At 42.3% G+C, this 11551-nt stretch overlaps 1 protein-coding gene across 2 annotated transcripts in view; it reads left to right on the forward strand.

Moving 5' to 3' along the window:
• Positions 1-201: 201 nt before the first annotated feature.
• The window catches only part of nedd4l (NEDD4 like E3 ubiquitin protein ligase), a gene marked incomplete at its 5' end in the record, with an annotated part of 39312 nt that continues 27962 nt past the window's right edge, over positions 202-11551 (forward strand). For both annotated transcript variants that reach the window (XM_084571966.1, XM_084571967.1), the window contains 5 exons: positions 202-535; positions 2487-2560; positions 6945-7026; positions 8589-8627; positions 9022-9075. In XM_084571966.1, coding sequence (XP_084428092.1) covers positions 491-535; positions 2487-2560; positions 6945-7026; positions 8589-8627; positions 9022-9075 — 294 coding nt within the window. The remainder of the gene's footprint in view (positions 536-2486; positions 2561-6944; positions 7027-8588; positions 8628-9021; positions 9076-11551) is intronic.

Below are 11551 nucleotides of genomic sequence, written 5' to 3' on the forward strand. Positions count from 1 at the left end.
AAAGGCGAAAAAATATCTACATGATTAAAAAGGTAAACGCCCTCTTCGTTTTGATTGGACGGCTCAGAGAGTTGGGAATTCCCGACGCTTTTGATTGGTTTATATTGACATCAATCAGCCTCTTTTCAGCACGCGATTGGCTAAGCTGCCAGGGAGGAAGTCAAGTGTCACAACATTTCGGGGGATAAGCTTAGAGTTGACAAAAGCGATCTGTCTGAGTCGAAACATTTTTGGACACTGTTTTTCTTTTTTTTTTTTTCCCCCACTTTCAAAGTTGTGTCCTGCACGGACCACGCTGGCGAGGATTACGCTGTCCGTCTGCGAACCGAGCCCCGTGCACAGTGTCAAGGACTTGATCCCACCGCGGACTTTACCACCACCGCACGGCAGAGAGAGGAAAGTGGGACTTTATTGTTCAAGGCTAGCTAGCTAGCTTTGCGAGGCGGCTTGTTTTTGTGTGTGTGTGCGTGTAGGGTGGACCGCGGGCTATATGGCTGCGACTTACGAGCCGATATACGGACTGTCAGAAGATGAGGTAAGCTTTAATGTCGAGCTTTATTCGCGGGCTGCGGTCACGAATGAGTGCCTCTCGCGATGGGCTCAGACGGCTAACGCTAGCCGTTAGTCGGGCTAACGAGCCCTCACCCTGTGTAACATTCCATTGTACCGTTCACTCAGCTGTCAGTTCCCTGCGACCCCGTCTCCTTTTGCATTTCCTTACTCACCTTAACTCACCAGCATGTTTTCAGGGTCTGCAAATGAATGCACTTTGATCGAGGAAGCTTTACCGCCTCGGTGCATCATGTATAGGATTTAATGTATGAACGACTTGTAGCTTGTGTAGTGCCTTGTCGAAAATCAGGTTTTGCCTGAATTGATTACTTTTCTTACGTGATATGGGATGGACATTACAAGCAAATCACTCTGTCAGACTTAAACACCCTCTCCTGTCAGGACGCATGGATGTTTGGTGGTGAGCTGACCACCACCACATGCTTAGACATGTCGCTCCTGCTGCTGTCAAATGAGGTCGACGTCCACTTTTGCACATTTACAGTCATACTTGCATGAATAATGTATTTTAGCATGAACTGCAAACGTTTTTTTGTTTTTTTTTCCTCATGGCATCTCCATAGTCACGAGTGAGAAACGAGCAGCTGACTACCTGGTAGGCATTAGTAATGCAGTCAGAAATAGTAAGGAGTACGGAGATAAATAGGGCTGTGCCTCTTGATTGTTGAGCTCGTCCTCTGTAGACTCAGCTGTCACTTAGATCAGGATGCTGGAAAGATTATTCAGTTTTTTCATGTGTCATGGTTGAAACACTCTGGTTCATATACGCCGTAAAATAAAAGATTGCTGTTGTTCTTTATTAAGATTCAAACAGATGATTGTGTAGTCGTCCAGCCGAAGCAGTTTTGGAACCGGTAGGCTTCCTCCGTTTATGCTGGCACAAATTTAAACAACAAGAAAAACCCCCATGCAATTCAGCTGCCCGCTCCTGGTCCTCTGTGCATGACACAAACATGAGGAAGAGGGTTAACCCGCAGCAACTTTTAAGCATTTGAGCAAAAGTTACTCTAGCATTTCCGACATATCATAATCTTTGCAATGATAAGGCAGAAATAGATGTTATCTAGATGAACAAAAACATACACAATTACAGCAATACGTCATTGTGGAGCTCTCTCTATCTGAGGCATGTCCACTATAGCCCTCAACGCATAGGACTTTTGGAAATGGTTGTCAATTTTTTTTATTAGCATCCACCGTACTGCACACATCAAACCAGCTCATGTAATCTTCGCAAGTAAAGAAAAGAAAAACATGAATTGTTGGCCAGCATTCCTTGAGACAATGCATTTCCTGCAACGATGAAGTAAACGTTCAGCAGTGCTACACCCCCCCCTCTCCGAACAAGACCGTGGCCAAGATATAACAGCTGGTCTGGCATGAACTCCCACCCCTTTCTTTGCTTCTTTCTCCAGCGCTGTGGCTGTAATTAAAATTATGACAGACCTTGTTGACAGACTTGATGTATACGTCATTAACTCTACTCGAGACGCCGTCCAAGAAGCAGCATCCCAGTCGGTTATTTTATTTTCGGCTGCAGCGAATTAGAGAAAAGAAGCTGTAAACTGAACGTGCTGTCAGATGATGGTCTGACTTATCTATAAGAGATGCTGTGGGATATGCTGTTGACGTCCAAGCATTAACAGAATAATCATAAAACGTGTAGATAAACTAAAGGCTGCTGAAAAGAAATGTGCTGGGAATGGCTATTTATGTCTTCCTCTGCAATGTCAGAAAAGCTTTTCTGATTCGACTCATTCATTTCTAGGTCAGGGTTATTGACTTCGAAAAATTCAGGTTAGTGGGGTCGACAGCTTGAAATATTTGAGGCGCTGCGTTGATTGCGAGGTTATGAGATACGTTTCCATGTGCACGGATGCTGTGTTTTAATCTACAATTTCTTTCCTCTGCAGCATGAAACAAGAGTGCTTCGGGTTAAGGTCATTGCAGGAATTGATCTGGCGAAGAAAGACATCATTGGAGCCAGGTGAGACTCACAGGATCTTTTAGGACACACCAGGAGATGCTGTTTTTTATTTGGGGTTCCTGTCATCATCGTCAGATGTGTGTGAAGGTCTGATCGGGACACCCACTGTGGACACAGGCTCCTGAGGGTAGTCTTGTAACATGCAATATTTAAGACATATTAGTCTATAACAGCAATTTTCCACATGAGAAAATCAAACCTACTTCCAAGTAAGGGAGCTTTTTACTATCCTGCGCCTTAACTTCGAGGATCTCCTTTAGCTTGTCCTTTCCAACTTGGACAGCGCAGTGTTTTGCATTTTTATTTCATTCTTTCTAGTTACACAGACCTTGAACTCTAAGTGTTAATCAATGATTACCTACTTGCCTTTCCTTCCCCACTCATAACCCACCTCTATTATAGTTTTTCCAGATCAAAGAGTCATGCTATTAATAATTACACAGGCAGCATACTTTCTCACATGTGACAACACACTGATGTCAACCTTTCCAATTTTTTATGACCCACTCCCACGTGTGATTCTGGGAAGCATAACCCACTCTTGATGTGCGTTTTATAACACATTAAAATCTATCCTCTGGTGGAGCTGTATTTCAGGTTTTTGTTTGGTTTTTATATTCTTATTTTTTACTGCTGAGCAATGTGATCTTTGCCCCTTAAATTTTAATTACCCATAACTTTGTACTTGCAGTGCTAGAACATGGTCATACGCAAAGCGACTAGCTATCTCTCCTGCCACCTGCTATCAGTTATCATTTTATTATTATGCTGGATGGAAGTATTCTTATAAATTCTTATAAGGTTCCTTCTTATCTATGGAAATTGCGCCATTCTTTTCAATGTCAAACTCTAAAGTCTTACATCATGCTGTACAGTTAATCCCAAACACCCAAGCACACAATGAACACAATATATTTTTGTGAGTAATCTGTAGATATAAAGTCAGATGGACAGGAATAGTAGTGCTGCAACTAAGGACCATTTGTATTCACATTCATCTGTTGATTACTTTCTCAAACAAATGACACTATAGCAAATATTAACACGTGGAAAGCTAGAACAAATATCTTGTTAAATATCTTGAGTAGGTCTGTGTACAAGACTAATAGCCCCTTGGGGATTTCTGAGAACAGGCACACATTACACACACTAAACGGCAGCTTCTGCACAAACTCTGAGCATATATACACAGGACGTGACAAAACTTATATGAAAGAAGTCAGCAACAGGGGAAGAAAATGTTTCATACAGTTGATGTGTGACTGAAATCAACACAAGCCTCATCTAAAATTGAACGCTGCGCCTGCTGTCGGTTATATTAATGCATCGTCTCTGAGCTTTTAGAACGCAGACATCGTGGCATGTTTAGCACTGTGTGAATGCTACTCGCATGCCAGAGTGCATGTGTTAGCATCCTGATGCCCTGCTGGCAGGACAGCTCAGGCTGGCTCAGGAGAAAGCTGAACTGTAATGAAGAAACGCTGAATGAGGTCTCGACGCGTAGTTAGCTACCACGGGAGACAGTGCTGTCTTGGCAGTCTGTCACCTCATAAGATGCTCAAACAGTTCCTCACTTGTTCCTTTCTCCTTTTTTCTCCAAACGTGCTCCTGCTGCTGCTGCATCACAGCTATATAGATAGAAAATCAAAGAATTTGCAAGATATTGAACAGCAAGCGGGTCCAAGCCGCATTTTGAGCCTGTGGTATGCTTTATCTTGCGTTGACCGATAGTCGCCTGTCTGTCTCCCTCCCTCAGCGGGGTTTTCATTAACGGAGAGAAGACAAGAAGACGTCTCAGTGCAGCCGAGATACAGTAGCCTCATTGTTTTTGTTTAGTCACAGCACATCACACAAACACACAATTGGAGGCAGTGGGGTTCCTGGAGATGTTAATTAGCAATCAAGCAACAGCACTTTCGCTGTGGGTCTGTCCACAGCTCGATTTTCTAAGATGTATCTATCATCCTCCTGCCCTTTCCTTTACCCCCTCTCAACTGCTTCCTTCAAATGAATATACAGCTGCTTTGTAGCTGACAGACTAAATCAGATTTTGTCTATTTCTGTACTGGAATTGGATTGATGTTTGGGTCGAGGCTGAATGGCAAAAAGTCCCGTGGAAAGTGGTAATTGCAAATCAGATTTAAACACATTCATAAATGGACGGAAATGCATTTCAAATCCACTTTCTAACCTCAAACTGTGTCATTTTTGCTGAACAATGGCGGCCGCGGCTTCTGCAACCACAAGTGGTTATTGCCGGACACTCGGGCATTCAATTCTGTTTCTGCCTTGGCCTGAGGCGCCGACTGTGCCGGAGCATAAACTATGAATCGGTCATGCTTAAAACCGTCATCTCAACACAAAACAGCAGGTCGGCATACCGTTGATCTGATTATTACATCCAGCAATCATGTTGTTACATTTCGTTGTCATGAGCTACATTTACACTGATTGAGTGTGAGGGAAGCGTCATCACTTTAGTGAGACGTCAACAGAAGCTGCAGCAACAGGTCGTTCACGTTCCATATCTTTGACTGCGGAAAATACTGTCTGGTAGCAGCTAGCATGTACATTAGCTCTGCTGATAACATGCTCATTTGCAAATTTTCGCAGATATCTGGCGGCAATACGTGCACTCTAGTTACGAGAACAGTCTGAAAGCTGTTAACCTGAATATGACCGTGTTGATTATAAACCAGGTTACATATTGATGAGATAACACGTTTATGAGCAGCCAACACTGATAAATTACACGACATTGAATGGGCTGATAAATAAAAGAACAGAACTGACTTCCTCATATGACTATGAGGTAGTTTGTTTATGTATTTACTTTTTATTGAATAAAGCTCCAGCTGCAGTTTACTTTGCAGCGTTCCCCTTCCTAACAGGACGATGCTGAATCACAAACAGCAATGACAGAAAAGTGTAATTACCAACAAACAGTGAATGCATTTTAGGAGAAGTTACCAGTTAAAGGTAAAAACCCAGCTGTTGCTTTGCTTCCTTCCATTGTGTTAATTTTGCACCAGAAGCTCATTTGACAATTTCTTCTTTCCCCTCGATTTAAGATCCTTGATTTAAGTCCAGCCACAGCAATGTAACAGTGAAGTCTCACACAGAGGTTATAAAAAGAGGTCTATGAAAATATTTTCGCTCCATTGGTGTCATTTAAGAAGATTGAAACCTATGCATCGTTACTACTTGATGTGTTGGCTTGAAGTATTAGATTATGAGTTTCTTTGTGTGTTCTGTAGCTTCCTGCTTTAGATGCACACTGGAGAATTACACCAGCTATATTGCTTTTATGTACACTGATAGATGTTATTTTAGAATATACAGTAAAGAAGTGGAAAAGGATAAAGAAATAAAACTTTGAGTTGTTTGAATTGAGATTGAGATTTGTTGAACTCAGTTATTGATCAATGAAAAATGATCAGCATGTCCTTGGTAGCTAGATTTATTGTTAAATCATGTTATAAGCCAAAAAAATAAAAAATCCCCTTTAATTTGATATTTTGCTTCTTTTTTTTTATGTACATTTTTTATTTTTAATTGCATAATGATGGATTGTGTCAGTTGTCTTATGTGCTATAGACAAGTTAAATTAGTTGAATAATAAGTCCAGAATATCAGAAGCTCTTAGTTTTATTTAAATATTCCTATATTCTTTTCCTCAAAGTGAGATATTGTAAGCTAAAACCTGACACTATACCTCGTCTTACCTGCTGGTCTTGCTCTGCCTCTCTGTCCTGAACCCATCAGAGATTTCTACCCCGTCAGCACCTTCAAATAAGCCTTTTTTTTTTTTTTTTTTTTACACAGCTCAGCCACAAACACTCGGCGGCTAGTTTTTTTTTGCTCTACTCAACTCAAAATGTTTTGCTGTTTCTATTTTTAGCCGCCCTTGTCAATAAGACGTTATGGTCTTATCTCGCAGAATCCAAATACAAGCAGTTTTTATCTGCTGGCCAGACTCAGATTTCAGGCCTGGAAAAGAGCGGAGGGTTAGAGTGTAGCCTAACAATATAGGCTCTGGCACCTGTGTCCACAGTTAATATGATGTTAGATTGGAAGGAGCATTCGGTGAGACAGGCCAGGCCTGTGTTTTGTTCTTCTAGATGGGCATCTATAATTCCCATTTAAGACTTATTATAGTACAGAGCGTAACCTCACCTCTTCATGTTCAGTCAGAGCCTTAGATTTGGTCCTTGTTCATTCTGCTATACGACTTATTGTCTCTAATGACTCTAACATTTTGTCTAAACTCTCACTTTAAAAATTTGTGTCCCACTAGATATGAATTTTGATATGCAGTTACTAAGTGAGTGCTCACTAACACCTGTTTAGCCAAAAATTAACAACATCTGTTTTGTTTTTGCAGTGATCCTTATGTCAAACTCTCCCTCTATGTTGCGGATGAAAACAGAGAGCTCGCCTTAGTCCAAACAAAAACCATTAAAAAGGTAAGTCTTAAGCGAAATAAGTGGCTTTGATGCACCTGGTACTGGAGCATTCTGCTCCTCTTGAGACCTTTGCCTCATACGGTTTCACCACTAATGAACTCTTACGCGTTTGTATCGTATCAGATTGGCCGCTCCACACGCGGTAATCTCCTCCCACACCTGTACCGCACGTATACTTCTCCGCCTCTTAATTGTGGCTTTGTTCGCTCCCTTTTTAGGTCACAGCTTTGAGATCACCTGATCCTCATAGTAATAGCACCCCGCGAACACAGTCACCTTTTCTACAAGTCAAAGCAGTCCTGAGAGAGAGAGAGAGCCAACAGGAAGGCACAAGAATTCAGTGCTTCCCCTTTCTGTTCAGGCGAGTCTAGAGGGAGACATTGACCAAGCACTTTTCCCCTAGTGGCCTATTTTGGGGAGGAAATGTGTTCACAGCAGAGGGAGCTATTACGTTCTGCTTATCTAAGCCCCACTCAGGAAATATTTGAATTTCAAAGGGGGCTGTAATTGTGAACAAAAACCCATAAAAACTTCAATCATCGTCGAAGGCTCCAGGTTTAAATGAAATCTATACTGCTCTACTGAACTGCATTAAACTGACTTCCAGGCCTTGGGCTTTGTGGAAAGGCAGCGTGTAATAACCAGCCACTGCATATGCCTATTTTTTTGGTCCTGGTTGCCATGTAGGTATGGTTAGCTACAAGTAGCTGCCAGCGAAACCCTCTGTTGGAGTCGGACAGCTCAGGCCTCCATGCAGGCAGACATATGCTGCCAGTGGCCATGGTTGCTTTATGGGATAAAAATAGCTGACAAAGCACTGCTATGTGGAGCAGAAAAAGAAGCATCACTGCTCAGCTCTTCTGTGGGCCTTCACGTGCCTTTAAGTGGGACACCTTTGATGGCATCTTTGTTGTTGAAGCTAAGAGTTTGGCTTGTGGCAGAGTGACAGGACAAATGATGGAAAGTGTGTCAGAAAGCGGAGAGCCAGTCTAGCGTCAGTTATCTAGAGGTTACGCTCAAGTTCTTTTATTTGTGCATGTTTTTATTGTCTCGTAATAAATCGCCAAAGTTCAGCGGGTTCATCTGATTGCGCTATCTCTGCCGTTGTTTTAGCAGGGACGTTACTTTATCGCTGCTGTAAAATCTTGCGCTTAATAATCGGAGCGACCTGTGAAATTAAGGCTTCATTTACATTCGAGTGTTTAAGTCATTCCACTCACAGGAGGAATTTTCATGAGAGGTGCCACCTAGTTCTCAGTCCATAAAACGTCAAATGCGTGAGGCATGAGGAGAGAGTCTAGGGGAGACGATCTGCTCAGCTGATCCATCCGGAAAGTGAGTGAAAATCCGTGTAGCTCCTAATCTAGAGGCTAATGCCAATCACCGGGACATGCGGTTTGCTAGAAACTTCCTCCAGCAACATAAGAGGATCATTGACGCACTAGACGGAGCCTAATTTCTCACTTGGTCTCTCTTCTCTCACTCTGACTTGGATAGGTTTCATACATCTGCTCTGTTTTCACTGTGCATTAATACAGGGTTGTTAATGCTTTGTGTTTCAGACCCTCAACCCCAAATGGAACGAAGAGTTCTTCTTCAGAGTGAGTCCAGATTTTTTTTTTGTTCGTGGCTTGCTGATTTCCCCACTGATTCCTCCACTGCAACAGTCTGTCATTCTACTTCTTCAATATGTAATGGTGGAGTTCTTAATCTTTGACTGCAGTTTAACTCAGAGCCGAGTCCCACCTCCTCCACCCCCCGCTAATCAAACATACCTTATCGGAGTTTACGAGCTTAGCCACATACGCATGATAATGCCTCACTGGTTATTTTTAAAAGAATTAGTCTTACGTTACAGTGCTTAAAAGCATCATCATCTTCTAGCCACGGTAGTTGTGAATTATTGTGACGCAAAAGCAGACCTGCAAAGTCTGTACACTGGCTGCAGACACGACCACTAACCTCCTCCTTGTTGTTGTTGTGTTGCCGACACAGGTGTGCCCTCAGAATCACAGGCTACTCTTTGAGGTGTTTGACGAAAACAGATTGGTAAGACTCACACTTCACAATCTCTTCACTCCCCCTCCTCTAACATCAGTCCTCATTAGTTTCTAGTATCAGTTTTAATATTTTAGTTGACCCTTTTCGAATCATCTCAATGTACTTCGTGTAGTCTAAACTGATTTCTTGTGGGGATAATGGGCTTTTGCAATAGCACGACTTTTTTTTATTTTTAGTCTCAGTTATGCTAATAAAACATAATGTGCCGCCTTTGTAAAATACAATGATTTTAAAACTGATTATGCTGTTTTATCCTGCAGTAGCTGTGCATCCTTTTTAGAGAACTTCAATTGACTTCATCCGCACCCCTGCGTCTTCCCAATTGTCTCGTGCGCTATTCAGCGTGCCGCTTGTCTGCTCTTGTTTTAGGATTGTAGTAAACTAACAACATTCCTCTTATGTCAAATTTCTCAGATTTCCCCCCTCACAGACAGGAACACTGGTTCGCTTGACTTGTGAAATTAAACCCGTTGTAAGCCCTCGGTTGCCGTGACAACTAGATTAAGTGTTTTTCGCAATCTCAGGTGTTGCAGCAATAAAAAAAAAAAAAGCAGAAGTAGGGTGATGACATCTTGAAGACATTGTTCTGCGGAATAAGCAAAGGGCTTCCCTGGGTGTGCTATGTGTTTCTCCTGTCTCCGACTCTGGCGTCAGGCTCTTTAGTTTGATGTTTTATAATACAAACACCTGGTACGGACCAACATATTTGGTCATCTCGGATGAAGAAAGCACATTATGTCTGGACCTCACAGGTTTAGGGCTTTTGTGCATGGAGGGCCGTCGTGGGTGGTTTTATGTGGATCCCACATTGTTTTTTTTTTTTGTTAACAGCACATCTGTAGCTTTTGTGATAATTTATTGAAGGGGAGACGGCCCGGTTTTGAGATTAAACGCGTTCAGTCACTTTAATATGCATAATTCATATCTGATAAAAATCAAAGCTTGTTCTGGTACATGTTCCACACGCCCCTGCATAGGGGAATGTTGGCTCTGATCCAGTGGGAGCTCTCTGTAGTATAGAAGAGGATGACACAAGAAAGTACAGCGCAGGCAGCCTCAAGCACGGTCATCTCCTTATATGTCTGAAGAGGTGCTTTCTGTCCCTAGGTGCATGCCAGGGTAGCTCCTCCACCATTGGCCTGTATTTCATGAAGGGGCTGTTTGGTCTTTTGCATCCATTCATTTATGGTTTATTTGTCAGATGAAGTGAAATCATCTGCTGTAGCATGTACGATAGATTGTGTTTACTTATGTAAACCTAAAGAATTCCCTGGATACAGTAAATGCTATCTAATCTTAGTGCCTGCAATGTACTGTGTATAAAGTGGGAGAACTATATATAAGACTGACTTACTGTATATTAAAGGATAAGGTTGAAAAGGCCTACACTACAGTAGTGTCTAGTTTGAAGCATGCATGTTATGTCATTTGGCGAGCTGGGCTTGCTGCCATTCGACCACACATTGGCATTTTGTTTCTGTTATACAGAACATTCTCCATAACATTTCACACGCACACATTTATTGACTGTGCCTAACACTGTAGGCAGTGTGTCATCACAAAATGTTGCTCGCTGCCAAGCCACGGTTTCTTCTTGTACTACAATCACCTCCTTTTGTATTTTCTGCAGCCAGTATTGCTCGTCTCCTCCGTGCCCTGTTGTCAGTGTGATGCACCAGGAGTGGCTTGTTGCAGCTTGCTTTTTGAAACGGATAAAGTGATGCACTTTAGGCTGAAGCATAGGTCGACCCAGTCACTGAAGTTGAATGTCTCAAATGCCAAATTATGACCGAGGCTTTGTCAGCTCTGTGCATGGAGGCGGACGACTCCTCCACTGACTCTGACTTCAGGGCAGAGTAGCCTAAACCCCTCTCTTGCACATGCTGATACATTAGTGAATCACACTGATGTTAAACAGTATAAAGCGTCCTCTCATGAATGTTCTGTGTAAAACCACTTATTACAAGTGGCTAAGCATCTAGTAATCGTGTGTGCCTGATTTCATTCAGCACTGGAGAGTAGCATCACAGCTGAGTCGTATCTTGGGCGGATTTTGGATGCTGACGGAATGACCTATAAAACCACCAGCCAGTTAAGTCTTTGGCTGCGTTTGGGAGACTGTGTATGTCTATTCTGTTTCAAGTAGACATATTTTCTCCCAGAGAGGACTGTGCTGTTTGCCGTATCAAAGCTGCAATCTGTCAGATATTCTCCTCTTTGCTGTCTGCTGTCCTTTTTTTTTTTTTAAAAGTCCATTTTTAGCAACAGCTTCCTTATGCTTCTTCTTCCCAGATACAGGAAGTTAAAGGGCAAATTTTTTCTTCTATGTTTAATCAGATTTTCTCTTAAATGTATTTAATGGCTCTGTTAGTCTAAATTAAGAGGTATGTGGAACAGAAGCAAGGACATTGATGAGCGATGAGGAGTTGAGGGAATGGGAAGGGTAAGAAAGAAGCTTGGATGT

This window comes from Chelon labrosus (genome assembly GCF_963514085.1).
Source record: "Chelon labrosus genome assembly, chromosome: 22".
Classification (NCBI taxonomy): Eukaryota; Metazoa; Chordata; class Actinopteri; order Mugiliformes; family Mugilidae; genus Chelon; species Chelon labrosus.